Source organism: Ascaphus truei, chromosome 2 (genome assembly GCF_040206685.1).
Source record: "Ascaphus truei isolate aAscTru1 chromosome 2, aAscTru1.hap1, whole genome shotgun sequence".
In the NCBI taxonomy this organism is placed as follows: domain Eukaryota; kingdom Metazoa; phylum Chordata; class Amphibia; order Anura; family Ascaphidae; genus Ascaphus; species Ascaphus truei.
In genome coordinates, this window is record NC_134484.1 from 99,561,038 (window position 1) to 99,584,117 (window position 23,080).

The 23,080-nt window shown below is 43.0% G+C and overlaps 1 protein-coding gene across 3 annotated transcripts in view; it reads right to left on the reverse strand.

Moving 5' to 3' along the window:
* The window catches only part of C2H8orf34 (chromosome 2 C8orf34 homolog), a 464,168-nt gene that overhangs the window by 312,625 nt on the left and 128,463 nt on the right, over positions 1-23,080 (reverse strand). For all 3 annotated transcript variants that reach the window (XM_075583770.1, XM_075583769.1, XM_075583766.1), the window contains exons 5-6: positions 16,400-16,428; positions 4,743-4,915 (exon numbers count right to left, since the gene is read on the reverse strand). In XM_075583770.1, the coding sequence (XP_075439885.1) occupies positions 4,743-4,915; positions 16,400-16,428 (202 nt within the window). The remainder of the gene's footprint in view (positions 1-4,742; positions 4,916-16,399; positions 16,429-23,080) is intronic.

Below are 23,080 nucleotides of genomic sequence, written 5' to 3' on the forward strand. Positions count from 1 at the left end.
TAATGTCTCCAGACATTTCAAACTGGTGCACAATGGGGATCCTAGAACTCTTACCATTATGGGTCTTGAATACATTTCTCCTCTTGCTCTGGGTGGTGACCGCTTTAAGATTCTTTGTCGCCAAGAGACATTTTGGATCCACCAGTTAGGCACATTGTCTCCTGGTGGACTTAACGAGTGTCTGGACACAAGTACCTTGGTGTAGTTCCTTCTTCCAACATTCCTCCCTGCTACTAGCACCCATTTACATGATGCTCCTTTTGTGTTCTTCTTCTCCTGCCTTCTATTGAGATTATATACTCATAATAGATCATCTTTTTTATAAAGTGTTATGTGTCCATTACACTAAATATATCTATATGTATTTATTTATATTCATATGAGTTACATTACTGGGAAATATATTTACATCTATATAGGTTTCCGAGTCTTTCTAACATTGACTGCTATTATAGATTATGATTGTGTCAAAAGATCTACTCATGAATTTGATATAATTCAACATATGTATATCTTTTTATGGTTTTAAATATTTTTATTTTATATTTTAATTTTTATTTTTTAGAACATAATCTGTATGGTTTTGATTTAATATAGATTTATTTTTTTAGTTTTTAATAGGTATCATTGTTGCATTTTTGAGCTTCATAAGTTCATTTATTATACATGAGATGTATTTTGTATAGCTTTTTGTTTTCTGTGTATATTTCATGTATTTCATCCTTATTTGATGTTTATATACCAACCCTTAAATTGCATTCAACATGTAACCTTATTAGCTCTAGAGTAATTTCATTGATAATACTAATGAGGATTGAATTTAATGATTGCACCTATGAGGACTCATTTACGAGGGTTGCTAAGCAAAAATAGGGTTTATATATCTCTTCATGTGAACTCTGAACTCATCCCCCTTTGAGAAAGTTGCTGTTGCGACGAAACGCGTCAGGGACGTCACTACGTTACGACACTGCGTCAATACGGAAGTGCGCGATCTGGTCGGGTCGCACAGGTTGTTTGCACAGACCTTCTGTTCCTCTGCATTGAGTGAGACACCAAGCCGAGCAGCAGAAACCCACGGAAAGGCTACACCAGGTGGTTTACGATTCTGACTGACTACAAGCACGGAGTATCATCTTTCCGGTGGACCCTATCCCTGGACTGCGGTGATTTTTCAGCTTAGCGGTGATATTAATTCACAATCGTGCTTTTATATTTGACATCTTGTGAGTGCGATTCTTATCCCTTCCGCTCTCCCACCCCCCCAATAAATTGTTACTATTTTACGCTATGGGGCGTGCGCTCTCTCCTCTTTTCTATATATATATATATATATATATATTTACGCTATGGGGCGTGCGCTCTCTCCTCTTTTCTATATATATATATATATATATATATTTCTATCTCTCTATCTCTAGCACTCTGTAAGTTTTAAATTCCGGAGCTCCTTTATAACTTAAGGGACAACAGATATACAGTATAAGCAGGCTTGTACTGTAGATAGAAGATAATGCCTACCTGGCACCTTCAGATTGAAAGATATCGTTTACTACCATACATGGTGACCAGGAACAAGAGCATAATAAGTTTCTTCCCTCAATGCACATATATAAGTGCAGCCTTATACACACAACCGTCCAAGCGTGGAGTATCCACAAACAGTACACTCACATACTCATGAGTTTCTGTTGTCGGTTCTGTACATCATTATGAGCTCTTCGGTGTGCCCAAACTTCTTGGTACTGGAACAAGATGAAAAATATATAGGTGCGGTGCACTACCAGCCGAAGAAGAAAAGAAATCGAGAGGTGAACTCCAATAAAAAATACATTTATTTAATCATGGGTATAAAAAACAGAGGTAAGAGAACGCCTACGCATTTTGCACATCAGTGCTTTTTCGAGTGGTAGTGCACTGCACCAGTATATTTTCCTCTTATCTTTTCTTTTATTCTATTTGTAGTTTATGTAAAAGATACGTTCTTCCACTGCATGGTTTGTTATTTACCAATGTTGGAGAAGCCATGGTATGATAGCAAAGGAGCATCCGTTGTACTCATAACCAAGTAGGACATAATATATTCACAGTGAAAACAAACAAAAAAATCAGTCTATTTGTATTTACGTTAATTTCTTTTTGTAACTAATTTACATGTGGACTAAATTTGTTTTTGTAATATCTTTTTATTGTGATTTTACCATTTTCCATTTATAACACACTTAGTACTGTTCAGAATTCAATGACATTACAATCGCATACATAAGGGGTGTGCAGTGTGGGGGGCGCAAGACTTTCTGGGGGGGGGATTGCGTGAGGTCTCTGTAACTTCACTTACCTTGCCTTCCAATGACGTGTGGTGTTATGGCAACCCATCGTCAAATGAGGCCACGGTGCCACATGACATCACATTGTCATGGCAACGTAACGTCACATGACCCGCAGCATCATTTGACGAGGAGCCAAGCAGAGGGGGGGGGGGGGCGCAGGAAGAAAACTTTGCGCACCCCTGGTTTACATACATCTCATGTTTGCTTTCTTCTTCAAGTCCACTTTTGGAAGACATTAAATGCACAGTAAAACACAGAAAGCGTTCAGCACATCAAAGATCTTTCAAACCGGTTCAAATTGTTCAGAACATAACACAAATTAACACGAGAATGAAAGGATTTGATTAAATAATTATAATGAATATGAATTTTAATATATAAATATAAAAATAGTGAAAATAAAAAGTGTAAATGTATAAGCTTTTGCCTACAAATCTTCCTATTCCACCTCTACTGTACCTCAATAGTTCCTTTGCTTACAATGAGAGAGGAGAGGAAATGAGAGGGGAGGATAGGGCAGGGGAGGGAAGGAGAGGGGATGGCAGGAGAGGATAGGGGAGGGAAGGAGAGGGGAGGAAAGATATTGACAAATCAGATAGATTTCTACAAGTCTCTAATATGATCTGACGTGGTACAATGGTTGATTTACTGTATTTTTTTTAATATACTGTAATAGGTTTACTGGATATACACTCCTTTAACCCCAACAAAAAGTGACACACTGAGTGCTCATTTACATGTCATTACCCAGAATCCCTGGCTGAGAGGAACCATTGTACACTAAGGGATCATGGGGAAAGGCAGGATTGCAGACCGGTCTGAGACATGTTAAAGTCATATTTTAATAAGGACATTCTTGAGTGTGTTTTTTAAGAAAAAAATGGTCTTAACTTGCAAGTTTGAGATGGGTATAAAAGTGCTGGCTTACCCTTAACATTGTCTCTGCTTCTGCTCTTTCAGATATTACAATAGAAAAGAATGAGGATGAGTGAAACTTATTACAGAACGCAGATCCACTATTAGTAATGCAGAATTGAATGCATTGCTTGGCTTCCCTTCTCAATTAACATGGTACAGTGAAAAGTAGTCGAGAGTATGGCCATCAACAGTACTTATGACTTCCAAAGCTCCATCCAAACAAGATAAGGATCCCTCTAAATGCCAACAGTGAACAAAGAGCAAGAAAGCAATGAGGATAAACAAAAAAGAAAATGAAAGGTTTGTCAAAGTGGTTTTCAGAAGACAACTTCGATCTTTAATTGCAAGGCATGTTAGCAGTAGCAGGTTTATATCATCATTTCTATATGCAACTGTAATAGGAGGAACATTTCTCTCTTAATATATGAACTGATGTACAGTAGCAAAGTGTGCAATTCTATATACCGTAACGAGTATAAGACAAATATCTAAAGGTGGGCAGCAACTGAAAATAGCACATTAAAACCATAGTCCTTTTTATAGACCGAGAGGACTGGGAAAGAATTTGGGAGAATGCATCAGGAACTTCCATATGTACCACAATCAAAGAAAATATATATAAAATACTGTTCCGCTGGTATCTTACCCCAGTTAGAATAAACCAAATCTACCCCCAGGCGTCCGATCTATGCTGGAGAGGTTGCGGTCAAAAAGGGGACATGGCACACATTTGGTGGACATGTCCGGAAATTCAAAAATACTGGGGAACCACTCAAAAATTAATAGAAGAGGTCACCGGCCTCAAAATCCCTGTTGACCCGCTGACCTACCTGTTGGCCAGGCCCTTAGAAAATGTGGACGACCAACAAGTAAATTAATCTCCTTCATCCTAACAGCGGCTAGATGTGCAGTGGCAGCCGCCTGGAAGAAAGTGTCTCCCCCCTCAAAACAAACGATAAAAAATAGGATACAAGAGGTAATGAATATGGAGAAACTATCGGCCTTTTTGAAAAGATCCACGGACTCCTTTAATAAAACATGGGACCCGTGGCTAACCCATATGGCACCCCCACTTTCCCTAACCCAAAAATGAAAAGTAAAGAGAACGAGTCTAGAAACTCCAATAGAAATATTCTGAGGACGTGATAAGCAACAGGTATCCCCCCCCTTCCCCCTCCCCCCTCCCCACCTTCCCTTCTCCCCCTTTCCATACTCTTACTCTCTGTTTCCATACTCGCGCCCCCCTCACAACCCCAGGAGGGTCAGGGGGGCGATGAGCTTTCCTCTTTCTTTCTGGTTTCTTTAACCAAAAAATGGAGAAAACCTGTATTAGGCTGTATTAACATATATGACATGTACAATGTGAAATAAGTATTTGCCTAATAAAAAATTTTGAAAAAAAAAAAAAAAACCATAGTCCTTTTATATTGACTTTTCCATTTGAGAATACTTATTAACATTCATCATAGCGCTGTAATTTAATCTGTAACTCACCTGCCCGCAGGACTGCTGCTTCTTTCTTCTTCCTCCCGCTGCTCATTTTTATTTCTTGGTATCGGAGGTTGTATCATTTCAGCAGCCAATGGGTCTGGATCATTGTCTTCACGCCCAACCCATTCTCCAATCACACAGGGTCTTAAAAGTGAGGAGTTAAATGCTCTTGTATCCTGATTTAAGAAAGAAATACATAGAATGAAGCATGTATTTATGGGTACCAGCATGTTCATTAAGAGAACATAACATGTGCTCCCAGATTTACTATACTACTCAAAGGGGTTTCCACATGCCGCTGCCATTGAGAGTTACTACAATATCTACAATATCTTTACTCCAAAGAAAATCGCTTGAACAGTTTACTGTATATAAGGAGGAAAGTGAAGATTCATTGAAGGCAAACCATTGCACAGAGCATTAAAACCCCCAAACATTTTTTACACAAGGTCAATCCTGAATGAAAAACTCTGTGACTCTTCCAGTTACAGAGTTGTTGTTTTGACCTTGTGTATGCATGTAAGTATATCTTTATATCTTTATTTATATAGCGCCATCCAGGTCCGTTCACCTGTGCGTGGACTACCGGACCCTGAACAATCGCACCATCCCTGATCAATACACCCTGCCAAGAATAGAAGAGCTTCTCAATGCGCTGTTGGGAAACCAATGGTTCAGGGTGCTAGATCTACGGTCGAGGTACATGGGCTCTGCAGACCAGAAGAAGACGGCGTTTGTCTCCCCTCTGGGTTTTTATCAGTTCACCCGAATGACCAAAGGCATTTGTGGTGCTACGGCGACCTTCCAGCGGTTGATGGAGAAGACCATCGGAGACATGAATCCTCGGGAATGCTTAGTCTACCTGAACGATATCATAATCTTCGGTAAGACTCTGGAGGAACATGGAAATGCCTCTTGAAAGTGCTATACCGGTTGGGCAAATAAGGCCTGTCACACCTGTAACGTATGTAGGACACATCGTATCTGCCAACGGAACAGCCACCGATCCCGCTAAGATTAAAGCTGTAGTGAACTGGCCAAGACTCGAGAACGTAATGGAGCTACGCTCCTTCTTAGGATTCTGCGGGTACTATTGCCGCTTCGTGGAGGGATACTCCAGTAAGGCCAAGGTCCTCAACAACCTCCTGAAGATATACTCAGAGGAATCTCGGCCAAAGAGGATTCCCGCCTAGCTTCCCCTTGGAGACAAGTGGACACCTGAATGTGAGAGCGTTCTTAAACCTCAAGAAGAGTCTTACCCAAGACCCCATCTTGGCTTATGCTGATCCTGAACTGCCTTACGTACTGCACATGGATGCAAGTTTCAATGGTTTAGGGGCTGTACTGCACCAAAGTACCTTGCTGGACTTTGGCCTGTAGCCTATGTGAGTCGGTGCTTCACTACCAGTGAACACAACTACCCAGTTCACAAACTAGAGTTCCTCGCACTCAAATGGGCTGTGGTTGAGAAGCTCCACGATTACCTATATGGAGGTTAGAACGGATAACAATCCCCTGACTTATATTCTAATGTCGGCTAAGCTGGATGCCACCGGCCACTGATAGCTGGCAGCACTGTCCAACTATCAGTTCACCCTAAAATATAAACCAGGGCCTCTAAACATCAGAGCCGATGCTCTCTCAAAAAGGCCGTGGTTGAGCACCAACCAGGACGACGCTCTGTGGGAAGATATCCGTGGCCCTGGAATGTGGGCCATGTGCTCCACGGCTGCCGTAGTAGAAGACAAGATTGCTTTCTCTGAATTGAGGGTGGCAGATTCCCTGGATGCCCGCCCTCTGCCATTCCCGCTGCTTACCATCATCCAGAAGGCATGTCTGTTCCTCCAGAATATATCCTCACGTGGAAAGAACTGGTGCTCTACCAGGAGAGGGATCCGGTGACTAAGGCTATATGCCAGGCCGTCCAACAAAACAATCCCTCCTTGATCAAGTGGGCCCCTACTGGACAGGAGACAACTGGTTTTGCCCCAACGCCTGGTGGGCCATGCCCAAGGATCTCTACACAATGAGCACGACCATATGGGCATAGATAACACTTTCAGTCTAGTGAGAGACCGGTTCTTCTGGCCCAAAATGAAGGAGGCAGTAGAGCAGTATTCACGGAAATGTCTGCGGTGTGTTCAGCGAAAGACTCTGCCCACCTGTGCATCCCCAATGGGCCATCTGAAAATCTCTGGGTCCATGGACCTAGTCTGCATGAATTTTTTGTGCATCGAACCTGACTCGCGAGGTATTGGCAATATCCTGGTAGTGACAGACTACTACAATCTCTACTCTCAAGCGTTCCTGACCAAGGACCAGAAGGCTCTCACAGTTGCCAAAAGTGCTGTGGGAGAAATACTTCATTCATTACGGCCAACCGAATCGGATGCACTCCGACCAAGGCAGAGACTTCGAGAGTAAACTTCAAGGAGCTGGTTAAATTACTCATCATCCAGAAGTCTAAGACCACTCTGTATCATCCTGAAGGAGATGCCCAGCCCGAAAGGTTCAATCAAACACTGCATGATATGCTAGGCACTCTAAAGAGTGCACAAACGACCGAATGGAGTAAGCACGTTGAAGCTCTGGTGTACGCATATAATTGCACCCGACATGAATCCACAGGATATACCCCATATTTTATGATGTTCGGGAGAGAGGCACGACTGCCTGTGGACATCCGTCTCCAGGTATCTACTGATGGGGTACCCATTACAATGCATTTCAAGTACGTTCAGCGACACCAAGGCAGCTTACACTGCGCATATCAATTAGCAGAGAAAGCCTCAGCTCAGCTGAACGCCGGCAACAAGCAGCGTATGACCACAAGGTCCATTTTGGGAACTAAAGCCTGGAGACACTGTTCTCCTATGCAATCTCGGAATACCCAGCAAAGAGAAACTGGCCGACTACTGGCGCGATGGAGCCTTTGAAGTCGAGTCCCAGATGCCTGGCCTCCCGGTCTACTGCATATGAGATGTGAATCGCCGGGTAAAGGTCTGGCACAGAAATCACTTGTTGCCCATTCCCCAAGTAGACGACAATGACCCCGAATCAGAGACAGTAGTAAGGGCCAGTGAGCCAGAGGGGTCTGAAGAGCAATCGGATCAACAAGATGAGTTCAATCAGGATCACATGGAAGGAACCTCCGCTGGTTCCAATGGAGACTGGTGGGCACCTCTCAAAGGAGCACCGGGTAATGGGCCTGCCCCTCAGGTACCTACACCCGTGGCTTCACCAAGCAGACCATTGAATCCCAAGAGTCCAAGTTTTGTGCCTAGTAGAGACTTTACAGAGACTGAGTATTCACGTAGGGATGGGCTAAGGCCCCAGGACCATGACAGACTCTCCCCAGTGGGAACCACAGAAGAGCCTCACAGAAGTCAGCGTGAGTGGCATATGATCAACTAGGGGCACCCCACTATGAGTCTCAGCAGCTGTCTAAGAACAAGCTGGCTTCCATTATCAACATGTTTGTTGAAATGCATAATATTATTTAGAGTCTGCATTCGTTAAGTTATATACATGTACAGCATTTTCATTATATAACTTTTCTGTGTTATGTTTGGTTATGTTGTTCCCAAGCTTGAACATTGGAGTCTCCACCAGGGGGAGGATGTAAAACATACAGGACACCTACAAGCTCATATTGAACCCCCAAAATAACCACAACATATACATATATATATACATATATATATATATATATATATATATATATATATATATATATATATATATATATAAGCATATACGTGTCACAGAGGAGTGCTACTGAGCATGGCAATATATATTTAAAACCATAGATAGAACATAAAACACAGACAGAGCTCAGTGCACATCCAGTGAAACAGTACCGTGTATAAGTTTCACTGGATGTGCACTGAGCTCTGTCTGTGTTTCATGTTCTGTCTCTGGTTTTAAATATATATTGTGCTACATGAAGGTGAAAGAACCGGCGCTAACTCTATTAGTGTACACTTGTGTTTTACAGTGAATATTTTAAAAAAAAATCAATTGATTATTAAACAATGGGATGTGCTCAAATAACGTGCAAATGTTATTATAAAGTTCAAACCCCCTGCTCAAACCCAGCTGGTGGGGACTGGTTTCACTAGTCCCACAAATTGTCACTCTCCAGTTGTAATCCAGGGGGAGCATGGAGGGAAATAGAACAAAAAAGACAAGAAAACAATCTAAGTGTAGACAGTTTTAAAATGGTGTATAAATTCTGTGTTCTGTCTTGGCTCGTATGTGTTGCCTACTTACAAGATGTAAGTCAAAATCAAGCGGTTTTGACACACAATGGTCTCTGCTAGAAGGATTTCTCCACCAGGTAATGGGGTCTCCAACTCTCAGCTCAGCAGCAATGTGTATGTAAAAGAAAGGATAACCATAGTGCAGACCAGTACAATATAAAAAACTCGACTTTATAGGGTTAAAAAATGAACACTTACAATAAAAACAAGTGATTTAAGCATGTGTCACAATCTTTGTGATCAAGGAGAGAAGAGTTTGTTAACTTCAGGCTCACCCGCCTCCTCCGATGTGACTTGGTGTGAACCACCACTCTCTGGGACTCTGTACCTCCAGCGGTGGACGCCGTCTTCCAGGCCTTTCTCCCCTCGTGGGCTCCCTCTTATGTGGGTTATTCGGCTCCCATTACCAGATGCTGGCAAGCACTGTACTTGGAGCTGTCTCTCGGGTGGATGATTCTGCCTCCCTCTCACGCCGATGCGTCACTTCCGCTCCGTCCCGATACGTCACTTCCGGTCGCGGTTATGTGAGTATCTGTTTGTAAATCTCTCCTCTCTCCTCTCTCCTCTCTCCTCTCAGGGCGGCTACCACTCTACGCGTTTCGCCAAAAAAAGGGTGCGTGGCTTCCTCAGGAGTGGAGGAGGAGGCGGGTGAGCCTGAAGTTAACAAACTCTTCTCTCCTTGATCACAAAGATTGTGACACATGCTTAAATCACTTGTTTTTATTGTAAGTGTTCATTTTTTAACCCTATAAAGTCGAGTTTTTTATATTGTACTGGTCTGCACTATGGTTATCCTTTCTTTTACATACACATTGCTGCTGAGCTGAGAGTTGGAGACCTCATTACCTGGTGGAGAAATCCTTCTAGCAGAGACCATTGTGTGTCAAAACCGCTTGATTTTGACTTACATCTTGTAAGTAGGCAACACATACGAGCCAAGACAGAACACAGAATTTATACACCATTTTAAAACTGTCTACATTTAAATATATATTGCCATGCCCAGTAGCACTCCTCTGTGACACTTATATGCTTATATATATGTTGTGGTTGTTTTGGGGGTTCAATATGAGCTCGTAGGTGTCCTGTATGTTTTACAATTCTTGTTCAGCTGGTCTTAGCTGATTGGAGGGTGGCTCCTCCTACCTAGTTGAAGCTCACCCCCTCCCACATTTAAAAGGTTAAAAGCTCACTCCATTGCATCTCCCACTCTCCGGGGAACTTGCTTGCTTGCAGTTTGATTGTGACAAATCTAATACAGAGTGCTTTTCCTGGTAATGTACAGGTTAATACGAACTTCAAATCAGACTTAGAACTATGCAACTAATTTTGACAGATTTATTATAAATCATTCTTCCTGGTAATGCACAGGTTATTAAGAATTTATATTAGTGTTAGGTACCCTTGAGATGTGGTCTGCCGTGTAGTGGCTCATGGGCTTACAACACTTTGGTCAATATGTTAAACTAAAAGACCATTTTATTTAATAGATATCTATACATATATATTTAGGCACTGTACCGTGTATAAGTTTCACTGGATGTTCACTGAGCTCTGTCTGTGTTTCATGTTCTGTCTCTGGTTTTAAATAGGGGAGGATGTAGCCAGGTTCCCCTCTTAACTCCGGGCTGCGTGACGGGGACGACTGTGTGGTTGCTGCAGGGAGATTGTGGCTGGCGAGCAGGTCGCTGGTGCTCCGCCATTTTGTTTATGCGCGCGCATGTGCAGAGAAGGATCGCGCATGCGCAAATAGTATCTAGCGTTGCGGCGACCATCTTTGTACACCAGGCGCATGCGCAGTATAATGCCAGCGGTTGCCATTACACCAATAGATCCGCTGGGAACTACAAGTCCCAGCAGCCTCAGGGGCTGCAGACCACATGTCATGCAGACAATAGGACTGCTGCATTTAAAACAGTACAACAGTGATAACAGTTAGGAGAGTTAGGGCAGTTGGGAGCTGGTTACAGAAGTGGGAGGTAGGGTCCCAGCTGTCAGTAGCCCTGGGACTAGGCCAGCTTTTCCCTGCAGGCCCTAGTTAGTCCCCGACTCACATTAGGCACCTGCAGCTGTATAGGGAAGCCCATAGTTAGGAACCCTTTTCCCTGTGTTGTGCAGTATCAAGGACACCGTTTCTATGGCACGCGGTGACGCGTAACTTGTGGTCTGGGATCAGACCACCTACGTTCAAAGAATATCTATGGTGGGACGCTCCTGCTGGAGACCACCCCACGCGTTGGCGGAAGGCATCGTTGGAGCAGACTGCCTGTTGACTGTTGTTCAGCAACACCCGGGAGCTGGAGCGCCCGGGAAGGTATCTGCTTAAGTGCACCAACATTCACGTAGGCAGAACTGTCTCACATTTGGGGGTGGGAAAGGCCATTGGGGTCTGGACATTGGGACACTGGTGCCCCTGCACCCAAGTACTGTGGGAATATTCCACGGGCTGGTATACATATATCTCTATTGCTGTTCCTATTGATTGTTTATTACCTCCCAGTAAATACTGTTTCACCTACTCTGTGTGTGTATTACTAGGCATAATGTCTTGGGAGTGGTTATCCTACTGTGTGAGGATCCTTCTCAGGTGGAGGTGCTGTTTAGTAGATAAACATAAACCCCAGGGTCCCGAGTGGCGGAGGATCAGGACTCCTGTTTGCCACACAGGTATAGCTGCACACATAGTTGCCCTGACACAGGGGGAAATGGGGCTACACATAATTAACAGTATTTGATGGTAGATACCTAGAGACTTAGGTGTACTGTAGGTTCAACCCTATAAACACGAAGTATAAAATATAAGTGAATAGCTACTGTTGCTGTAGGTGTTTTTTCTTGTCTGTTACATGTTATTCACTTCAGTATGGACAGAAGCTGTATCCTCTGATTCTCCCTTCCCCCCTTCCCAGAAGAAACTCCCAAAAAAGTAAAGATTGAAGTTGGAGCTAAGAATTACTGAGAAAAAACATCTTTAAAGAAGTTTGCGCAAAGGATGACTCTGGAACATACAGTACAGCATTAAATGTTCAATGGAGAAAGAGTAATGTGTCTCAGTACACGGTTCCAGCTGTCTTGGCGCTGTAGCAAGGAGATGTTTTAATCATAATCCTGAAGGTTTCAAGCAAATGATCTAATCAATGTCTCGCAGGGAAGGCATAAATCATTCCTCTGAAAGACTGAGCAAGATTTAACTATTTTTCATAAGGAATGAGCGAACATATGTTCAGTGTTTTTGGTCTTCTGCTTCTACTAACTTCTATACAGCTTTTCTTGCTGAGAAGACTGGGAGGCTCTCACTGAACTTTAAACGTGGAGCCATTTAGGCTTTCCAAAAGTAGGACTTCTAAATTGAATGGTGTCCATCTTCTAAAATCAAGGCCAAAAAAAGGTGCCTTCATTCTCTTTTTTTGGAATTTACCAAAAGGAAAGCAGCAGGTTTCCCCAGGCATTAGGAGCACCGGTATAAGTGTCCCAGCTTTGACTTCTTGATTGGAATCAAGAGCTAAATGTTCTAACATCATTTTGTTTTCGTGCTACACAAGGCGGACCTAAAAATTCACAAAGAGTATATATATATATATATATATATATATATATATATATATATATATATATATATATATATATATTATTATTAATGTATAAAACTTGCAAGAGGTTTGTCTCACCTGCTAAGGATGCTATTCACAGGCACATGATAGCATTTACCTTGATATAACAGCCTTTCCATGAATGGAAAATCGGACATGGTAAGAGCTAATGTGCTTTACAGGATAATCACATACATCATTTTCTTTATCCTAGGTATGTGTTAGCATTGTATTATATTATATATTATATTTTATTAAATATAATATATTATTAATTATAATATATAATATAAAATATATAATATATATTATATATTATAATATATTAAATATAATTATATATTATATTATACATTGAGATATATATCTATCTATTTATATATATATATATATATCTATATATATATATCTATATATATATATCTATATATATCTATATATAATCATGGCAACCCATCGTCAAATGACGCTGCGGTGTCATATATATACTCTGTATAACATTATATTATATTGATATTGTATCTAGCCTAGTATGGGAACCTATTGTTAGTCCTAGTATGTGAGTGATATGTGAAACTTGCTTCAAGCCCATAATGTTTTCAAATATCTTTCTAAATACTTAAGGGTTCTATGTTAATTTATCATAGTAGTCAGGCCCGCTAACATGGGGGTCTGCCGGGGTTGGTGTCCTGAACCTTGTGTGTCAGGGGGCCCGGCTGCCAGGGCATACCTGCATGGCCGTGACAGTTAATAATAATAATAATAATAAAAAGAAATAAATGCAGTGTGGCTGCACCGGGTGCCGGGTCTCTCTGACAGCAGCGCCTGAAGTCATCTGGGCTAAGCTTCCGGTACGCCGGCATGAGACGGAGGCCCGGCGCATGTGTGAGCAGCAGCGTGGGACAGAGAGAAGCCTGCAGAAGGGCCGGGCCGGCCTCAACCGCTGTGACCTGCCATCGAACCCCCACAGTCACTGCCCCCCTGCAGCACCGAGAGCCCCCCACCCGCAGCATTGCCAGTAACAGCCACCGGTTCCTCCAGTAGCAGCCACCGCCCCCACCCCCAGTAGCAGCCACCACCCCTCCCAGTAGCAGCCACTAGATAAAAAACCACTGGCCCACTGCCCATCCCGCAGCCACTGCCCCCCCCCCCTGCAGCCACCGGCCCTCCCACAGCCACTGGCCCAACCCTCATGCTGCAGCCACTGGGCCTGACCTGAGACCATCCACAAGGTAAGTCTGATTTGTATTTGTAGTGGGGGTGTATTTTTTATATGTATGGGGGGGTACATTTTTATATGTATTGGGGGGTGGGGGTGTGTGACAGGGTGAATGAACGTCACAAGTTATAGACCTGGTAAGCCTATGTTTAGGCTTGCAGTGCAGCAGTGACGCGGTTAAGTTTCATGTGAGAAGGGCTGCTTAATTAGTCTGACCCCAGCTGCATAATCAAGGTGTTTTAAAACCCCCAGGCTATACACACAAGGAGGCTAGCTGGTCGGGAGACAGGACTGAAGTACTGAAGAGAAGCTGCCTTGTTTGCTATGCTGAAGAGAAGCTATTTTGTTTGCTATGCTGAAGAGAAGCTATTTTGTTTTTGTATGCTGAAGAGAAGCTATTTTGTTTTTGTGTGTTGTATTTTTTTAAGGCTCAATAAATAAGCCTTATCAAGGGAACCCGCGTGTGTACCCTGCAACAGGGTGTATTTTTGTATTTATTGGGGGTTAAGTAAAAGTCGCGCGCTAACATTTTTTTTAATGTGGTACTGTGTAGGTGTGTTATGGGTTCGGGGGAGGGGGGCCTGCTCCTTTCATTTGTCCTGGGCCCCATGATTTCTGTTGGCAGCTCTGATTGTACTCAGTGGTTCTCAAGTGCAGACAGGATGTTACTGGACTCAGCATAAGAGGTTAGCTGAGGTGAAAAAAATGTTATTGGAACTCCAATATGTTTCTTTTCACTCCATGAACCAGTTCAGCTAGCAATTATCCAAGGCAGTTATAATCAATTATCTCTCCCCCTTACTGGATAAGAGAAAAACATTCTTAAAAAATAAACATAGTTTGCTGTTAATAAAAATCTACAAACAATTATCATTGGAAATATTGAACACTGCAATTATCCAGCCTTTATGTGTATACTTAGAAATTATATTTTGGATATAAAAGTGTTGTGGATATGAATAGTGATGTACAGTACATTTTATTCTTCACAGTTAATACCGTAAGAAAATTAATTAGTGAAGGTGACATTTTCTAAGACAGCAGAGAATAATAAGGAATCTAAAAAGTCACAGAACAGATTGCTAGCAAGAATTTTTCATCTTACTGTAACTCACTGGGCTACAAGTTATCCATATACGATAACATTACATTTGCTGGTCCCTTGAAAATATAAGTTACAAATTGTAAGCATTTGCATTACAATTACAACTGTAAGTGGAGAATGCGTAAAAAATATTTTTAAAAAAAGGAAAGCACAAAAATGTATAGCACCTTGAATCACAATGAAAACACTCTACCGATTGTAGCACTATGGTCAGTCTCTAGCCGCGAGCATGGGCGGTTCAACCATGTGCAATGCCTTGACAGTCCGTGGCACAACACCTAGCAGTCGTTAGTGGCCTATCGGGATTAACACAGCGGGGGTCCCTGTGCCTGAATGAGGATCGCGCTTTGTGAATCCTACCAGACTGCACCTTTCTAAGAACACCGTAGTAAAGTGCACAGTAAATGGTGAATCATTTTTAGTAATGTAGCCTAGTGACCCTTGCTATACCCTTTTATTTGGCCTTAGCATCATAAGTCCTGATAGGAACAGGCAGTGCTGTGGTTAAACTCCTGCACAGTGAATTGCAGACTGGATAGGATACAATGTTATCATATTGGGAGGGTACTGACTGGATCACATGCATATAGTGTGATGCCTGACAGAATCTGCCCTGTTATGGGGCAGGGTTATAAACCCCTCCCCAGGGATTAAAACTGGCACTCCACTAAATTGTGTCTGGCTTTCCTCCCTCTGTGGAGTGGGAGAGCTTCCACCTTGCCCCATCAGGGGGTAAAGGGGTCAAGGATGGGCTCTTGGGGCCTCAAGCCCCTTGGGTTTAATCCAGGGAAGTAGGACAATGGAGTGGCTGTGAATATCTCAGTAAACACTGGTTGTATTATCATCTGCCTATGCGTGTTTACAGAGAAGGAGGTCTTGTGGGGAGAACTCCTGTCCCTGGCAGGAGCCCTGAAAGATGGAGGCCCTGCACTGGAAGATCTGAGCTAAGAACCTGTCCTGATGAACCTCCCTACACCATCTGCGGAGCACTCAGTCTGCTGTGAGCCTACAGGTATGCACCACCACACCAGGAACATGTGGCACTTATCCCAGAAGCGCAGATCTCCCTTTGGGGGGGAGGGGGGGGAGAGGAGGTGGTGGATAAGGGTGCTATAGTAACAACGTTGTGAAATGCCCAAAGATACTGTATTCAGTAACATGTATGACATGCGCAATGTTGTCACTGAATGTGTGTCATATTACATGTATTTTAATGCAGGGGTTCTCAACTGCATTCCTCAAGACCCCCTCCCCCACCCCCTGCCCCCTACAGATCAGGTTTTCAGGATATCCCTGCTTCAGCACAGGTCTTCGATTGAGCCACCTGCTGAAAACCTGACCTGTTGGGGGGTTTGGAGGACTGGAGTTGAGCACCCCTGCTTTAATGTACTGTATACGATTTGTGAACATACACAGTGAATGCAATAGAGGGAGGGAGACAATCTGGACTTTCTGTATTCATTTCAGATATGATACATTCTTACCTGTTCTAGTTCATCTGTAATAGCAATGCCTGCAAACACATAAATAAAATACAACTGAAAAACCAGCAGTGGAAAATAATTACATGCAGTGGCTTACAAGTAAAGGTAAGGAAAACAAAGATTTTCTAACAACCTTTGCCACAATGGTCTATTCTGTATGATATGGTCACTATGAAAGCAGAAAGACTATTGTACATCTTTTTGTTTTTTTTTACATTTAAAATGATAAGTAATAGACACAAAACTCTATACGTGGAGATGACTGACTTTATAAGATATTTGAGGTATTTTCCAGGGCCGTACAAAATGCCCTAAGATTTGTGAAATGGTTTCAAAATATAACCTATAAAGTTCCACACAGTAATCTCCAAACAGGGGTCTCAAGTAAACGATCTTGCTTGTTAAAGAAGAGATGGAGATATTACTTGGGATGTTTCCCTGTATGTGCTAAATTTGTGACTGTGTCAGTTTAATGGTAGAGAACTTGTCTAACAGACTGAAATAGGTGTGCGCAAACTTTTTTGCTGAGCACCCTCGACTGCTCTCCGTTGTTGTGTCCCCCCTTACCACGCGATGTCATTTGACGTCACGTTACCATGGGCACGCGTCCTGAAGCCGGCTGTATCTCGGTAAGTAGAGGTTGCAGAGGCCTCTCGTGGTGCCCTGGCATTTAATTTAAATGCCTTGGGGAAGAGCGCGGGACCTCTGCAACCGCCCATGCACCCCCCAAAAAACATCTTGCCCCTGTGGGGCGCGCCGCCCAGTTTGCGCACCGCTGGATTAAAAGATGATGCTTATGCAGGACTGGTGCTTCTGTTTGACAACACGCTGAAACAATTCCACCTTCTCCATAGTCCCTTTACAGATCACAGAGTCGTAGATTCTCCTTCCAGACCCTATGACAATAAATGAATGCTCACTAACGTGGTAGTGACTTTTCACTCTGTTTACATCATTAGTACAGGGGTACGTAAAGTGAGGGGAGCGCTCTCCAGGAGGGGTGGGAGAATTTCCAGGGGGGGGTGCGGCAGCTACAGAGGTCCTGCGCTCTCCCCCAAGGCACTTAAATTAAGTGCCAGGGGGACCGCGTGAGGCCTCTACAGCTTGTCATACCTGATCTTTGATGACGCGTCGCCATGGTTACCGGCATCAAATGACACTGTGGGGTCATGTGATGTCATGTTGCCATGGCAACGTGACATCACACTGACCCAGCGATGTAATTTGCCACCGGAGCCTGGCAGGAGGGGGGGGCGCGAGCCGGGAGGTGAGAAGGCAGAGGGGGCGCAGGGTCAAAACTTTGCACACCCCTGCATGATTAGTATCTCCTCCTTTCAGGTATTACATTAGCAGTCCCATCTATGTAGCATTGCCTGCATCTGTACTGTAAAATCCATAAATGGTTGCAGCTATATAAAAATGAAATAAGAATTTCTATTACTCCCACACATCTGGACTGTGGGAAAACAAAGGGTTTTATAATATTTAATAATGTACTATGGGAATATACAACATTTGAACATTCATCTCATAACATACCTCTCAACAAATCATCTCATTTGTGTACTGTTACAAAAACTGCATATACAACTAGACACAAAGGGTGAATCAAATAAATAAATAACAGCATTTTAGTGGGCTGTGTTATTATATTACCCTTATAACTAGCAATTATTATTGTTTATTTGTGAAGCGCCTAACGCAATGTGGTACATAACTTTTTATACAGAGTTCTGTATATTACATAAACAGAATGACATGCCAAATAAGGATAAACAAGCACAAACAGATACAGAATGTAATGAAGACCAGAGATGGGCAATTTTTTTGTGGATCCGCAGCGAATCGGTCAGTTCCATTTCGTCCATGGATTTCAGGAGATCAATTTGGAAAAGCGTGATCCTATTTTGTATTATTATCACCAATACACTCCGCATATTCCGTAACCCGTGGACGAATTTGAAGAATGCAATCCGTGAATTCAGCAATCCGTTGGGGAAAGATTGCTAAGAATCCACAAATGGATTGCTTAATCCTGTGGATTGGATACTACAAATCCATCCACAGGATGTATCCAACGGCGGTTTTGGATGAATCCACGCAGATTGAAACCTCCCAAATAGCGGATTTTACACCGCGAAACAGATTTTGAGGGTTTCATCAGTGAGAATCCATGAAATGGATTTGGGTGGATTCGTCCATCTCTAATGAAGACCCTGCTCCTCAGAGCTTACAATCTAAATGGGGTAAGGGGCAATGTTGGAACAAAAGTGGCTACTCTTTGTGGGATAGAGTGTGCCTCAGGATAGAATATGCTCCAGCCACACAGCAGGTCCCATTGAGCTTTGGGGGTGAGGATATTAGCAGGTGGAGCTTGGTCTTTGGGTTTTCAGGGAGTTTTTAAATGTCTGAAAGCTGAGGAAAGGTCTGATGTTTCGTGGTAGGGAATTCCAGAGACAGGGTGCAGCACAGGAAAAGTATTGTAGGCGGGAGTGAGAATAGTATAAAAACAAAAAGAGAAACAGCGTAAAAAACCTCATGTGTAGTATGTAAAAAAATTATTTATATATTAAACGGGTGACATGTTAACACTACAGCAGACTGCAACTGTGTACGATCACGTTGGTTCAGCCTGGACAGACAGATCGGATCCCTTTTCTCTCTCTGGCAGCGGTCTCTGCAGTCCTTCCACTCGATTGGATGTAACACTCACTGTGTAGTGAGGGTACTGCTGCCGTGGATGTGAAGAGAAACTCCTTACTGGTTCCAGGTATCGGGTCTCCGCGCACACACTGATGACGTCATCAGAAAGCTCCGTCACTTCCGTCGCGTCTTTTGCAAATTTAGTTATTAGCCAGATAGTCATCTTTGGGTTTTCAGGGAGCTTTTAAATGTCTTAAAGCTGAGGGAAAGGTCTGATGTTTTCGTGATAGGGAATTCCAGAGAGAGGGTGCAGCACAGGAAAAGTATTGTAGGCGGGAGTGCGAATAGGTAATAATGCAGGAGGAAAGGCGACTGTCATGTGCAGAACATAGGGGGCGTTTAGAGATACAGTTGGGGAGGAGGGCTGAGTTATATGGGGGGGGGGCATTGTTTAGAGCTTTGTAGGTCAGAACTGGGGTTTTAATTTTTATTCTAGAGGATATGGGAAGCCAGTGTAGGGATTTGCGTAGTGGAGCAGCAGATGTGGAGTGGTGAGTAAGGAAGAGGAGTTTGGCAGCAGCATTATGGATGGATTGGAGTTGGGACAGGTAGACAAGATGGGACAACATGAGTGAGTGAATTAGGATTTTAGTGGTGTCATCAATGAGAAAAGGTTGTATCCTAGCGATTTTTCGGAGGTGCAGACTGCCCGTCCTTTCCTGGTGCTCATCTGGAATCTAGACCCCGAAGTTATCCTGTTGTAATATACCTGGTAGGAGGACTTTTTCCAAGTAAAGTCTTTTTACTGAGTGCGCGGTCATGAGATTTCCCTTGCATCGGGCACTCCTCTTTTTGTAGGCAGACTGTATGGCGACAGTTGCAGAGCAGTTAGGACTAGCCCTTTGAGTTTTCCGCCCTTGAAGCTGTCTTTCTGCACTTCCTCCACTCAACAAAGTTGCCAGTTCAGCTTCTTTGGGATTAAGTTGCACTTCCACCTTCCTTTCCAGAGAAAATCCTATCTTCTCAGCTTCACCAGCTAAGGATTTTTCTTGTTTTTGATTTGGCAGGTATACCTTTTTGTGTTGCCTGTTGGCCAGCTGAAGGTTTTAGTGCTTGCTTAGGTGGTTTAGACTTTGCAACCTTGTTTTTTAGGTGAGCGGTGTTCCCAGCTCTCACTGTACCCTTTTTTCTTTGGGTTTTTGTGGCTGTGGGATACTGACTTTTCTCGGGCCACAGTAACTTGTCTCAGTTTCTGGACCTTCTTGCACTCCCTCTTGTGCCGAGTCACCTGGGCTCTAAGCTTGGCCTCTAGCGATGCTTTGGTCATGCTCAGGGTAGCCTTCAGTTTTTCATGCTGCTTTTTGGGGACATACTGGGTAATCAGACGTCCCTGCAGCACTTGTAGTTCTTTAGCAGCCTGCAGATTGCCTTCCTGCAGAGTTTGCTGCTTCTCCTCGGCATTCTGGAGGTGCGTACGCAGACCTTGCAGTTGGTTCTGGAGTCGCTGCTCTGCTTCAAACTTTTCCTCTTCCAAAAGTTTATTTATTTCTTTAAGCTCGTGCAGCTTTTCATTCTTTTCCTTTACATGGTCTGTCAAATGGGAATTCTCTTCTTTCAGTCTTAAGTTTTCTCTTTTTGCAGTTGAGGACAAGAAACTTGTACAATTCATAGGCACTTACAGTGCCCAATGGAAAAACATCAAAGAGGTTTATAAAAAACACTGGCATGTACTACTCCAGGATCCAGATTTAAAAGAGGTCCTAAATAGTGAGCCAGCTATGGTGAGTAGACGGTCCAGGAACCTTAGAGACGTCCTGGTCCATAGTCACTTTACCAAACCTAAGACTAATTCAATGAGCACATGGCTTCCATCCAAACCACAAGGAACCTACAAATGTGCGTCCTGTAAGGCCTGTCAATATATCAAGATCAACAAAACCTATATCAGCAATGGGAAAGAGTATACTATACGTGGTTTCTTCAACTGTAAATCAACCAAACTTGTGTACCTAATCACCTGCTGCTGTGGCCTACAGTATGTAAGCAAGACCGGTAGAGAATTCCCCCGCTGCATACTGGAGCATATAGGCTCAATTAAGAACTGTGCTGACACCCCAGTCTCCAGACATGTAAGGGAACATCATCAGGGTACAACGAATCTCTGTCATTTCAAGGAATTGACAGGGTTCTACCATCCATCAGAGGGGGGGACTGGGATAAGAAACTCCTGCAAAAGGAGTCCAGATGGATTTTCACACTATCCACCCTAACCCCTGATGGTTTGAATGAAGGGTTTCTATATACCACTTTTCTCTAATTCCATCACAATACCCTTATTATGTAATGGGATGTACATCACGAAGCACAACAGCATCTGGATATCCATTATGGTTCCACTATTTTATTGCTAATTTCCCCCCTCCCCACTCCTTATTCTCTCTGGGGTTTTTTCCCCATATGACACCATATCATTTTAATTGGAATATAAAGTTATTTCCACCCACATCTCCAACTGGGTGCCTTCATACAACATATGTATCTGTCTATAATGACATATATATATATATATATATATATATATATATATATAATGCCATCCTCAGAGCATATTCTCATATCATGTCATCACCAGTAACAAGGGTTAATGTGTATGTCTCAACCAGTCTATTTCTGTAAACTGTGCTGAATCTTTTTTACCAACATCACATTACCCCATGTACTCGGTGTAGTACACTAGCGCTAAGGGATGTTGTAAGGTTAAAAACTGTATCTGTCAGCTATGTTCTTTTCAGGAACTGAATGGGTTAAAACAGTCAAGCTTTATTTTCTCAGAAGACTAGATGGTAAAAGTATTTCAGCTTTGGACCAGCTGTCCCGGGATATCTATTACATAAGAAATAAGATTATAAGAAACAAGACCACTAGTCTTGTTTCTGACACCATTAGTAGTTATTGACCTTTTATCCCTGTTTCCACCAATTTAGGCCAGATGGTATATGTCATTTTAGATGTATGATCTATACATGGGAACTCAGTTTGTAACAGATGTATGAAATTGACACATGATGTATTGTCCTTGCCTTTGGTATAAAAGTTTCCTCTGTGAACATATTAAACAGAAATGAGAACTCAACCACCTTGTGTGCATTGAATCTTTGCTTCTCCGGGCTCGTAACTATCATATCTGAGACCTGAAGCATATAGCAGCTGCGTGATGAATCTCCCCGGGTCGAGTAAAAGAAGTTACCTGCTCTAAGGTCTGGTCAGGTAGATGGACCTAACAGATGTTTTCAATAATCAACACAGGAGGTCTTTATAGTCTCCTCCTTCCCCTTGTGGCGATACTAACGCTGTGATTGGCTGACGGATATCAGCATTGAATTAATATGAAGTGATCCATAACCATGATAACACTCATAGAACAGGGGTTAATATGCAATCAGCAACATATGGATTATGGTAGAATATTACCACATAGAGTGTACTTACACAGCGCTGAGTGGTGCTCCGATTTAGTAACATAGGACGCTCCCATATTCCCCTCCTCCTACGGGGGAGCGTCTCTACACCGAGCGCTGTGATTGGCTGTCAGTCATAACCATTCAGAGCAATAGCATCCATTTACTATGGCAACGCTAGCGCATAAATACTTACCAGGGAACACTTGGAACCCGCCCCCAATGAAGACTTTCTTGGTGAAACGTACGTAGGGTACGTCTGACGTCACCACCACGTGATGTCGGCTCATCGGAGAGGTGTGGGCTTGTATTCCGTCTGGGTGCTTCGTAGACTGCAGTCGTGGGCAGCAACAGCACTCAGACTCCTGGGCCTGCCTAATTTGTTTACTCTGAACATAGAGTTTGTCCTGTTAAAGGTGTGTTTATGCCAAGGGAGTCAATTCTATATATATATATATACTTGTGTAGTGGGGGAGCTTATTTAGCCTACCGCTCTGCAGCAATACACTAGTAGCAGAAGACAAGGGGCCCTCTAGAGTATCCCTAGGTAGACAACACCCCACTTACCATGTACATGTTT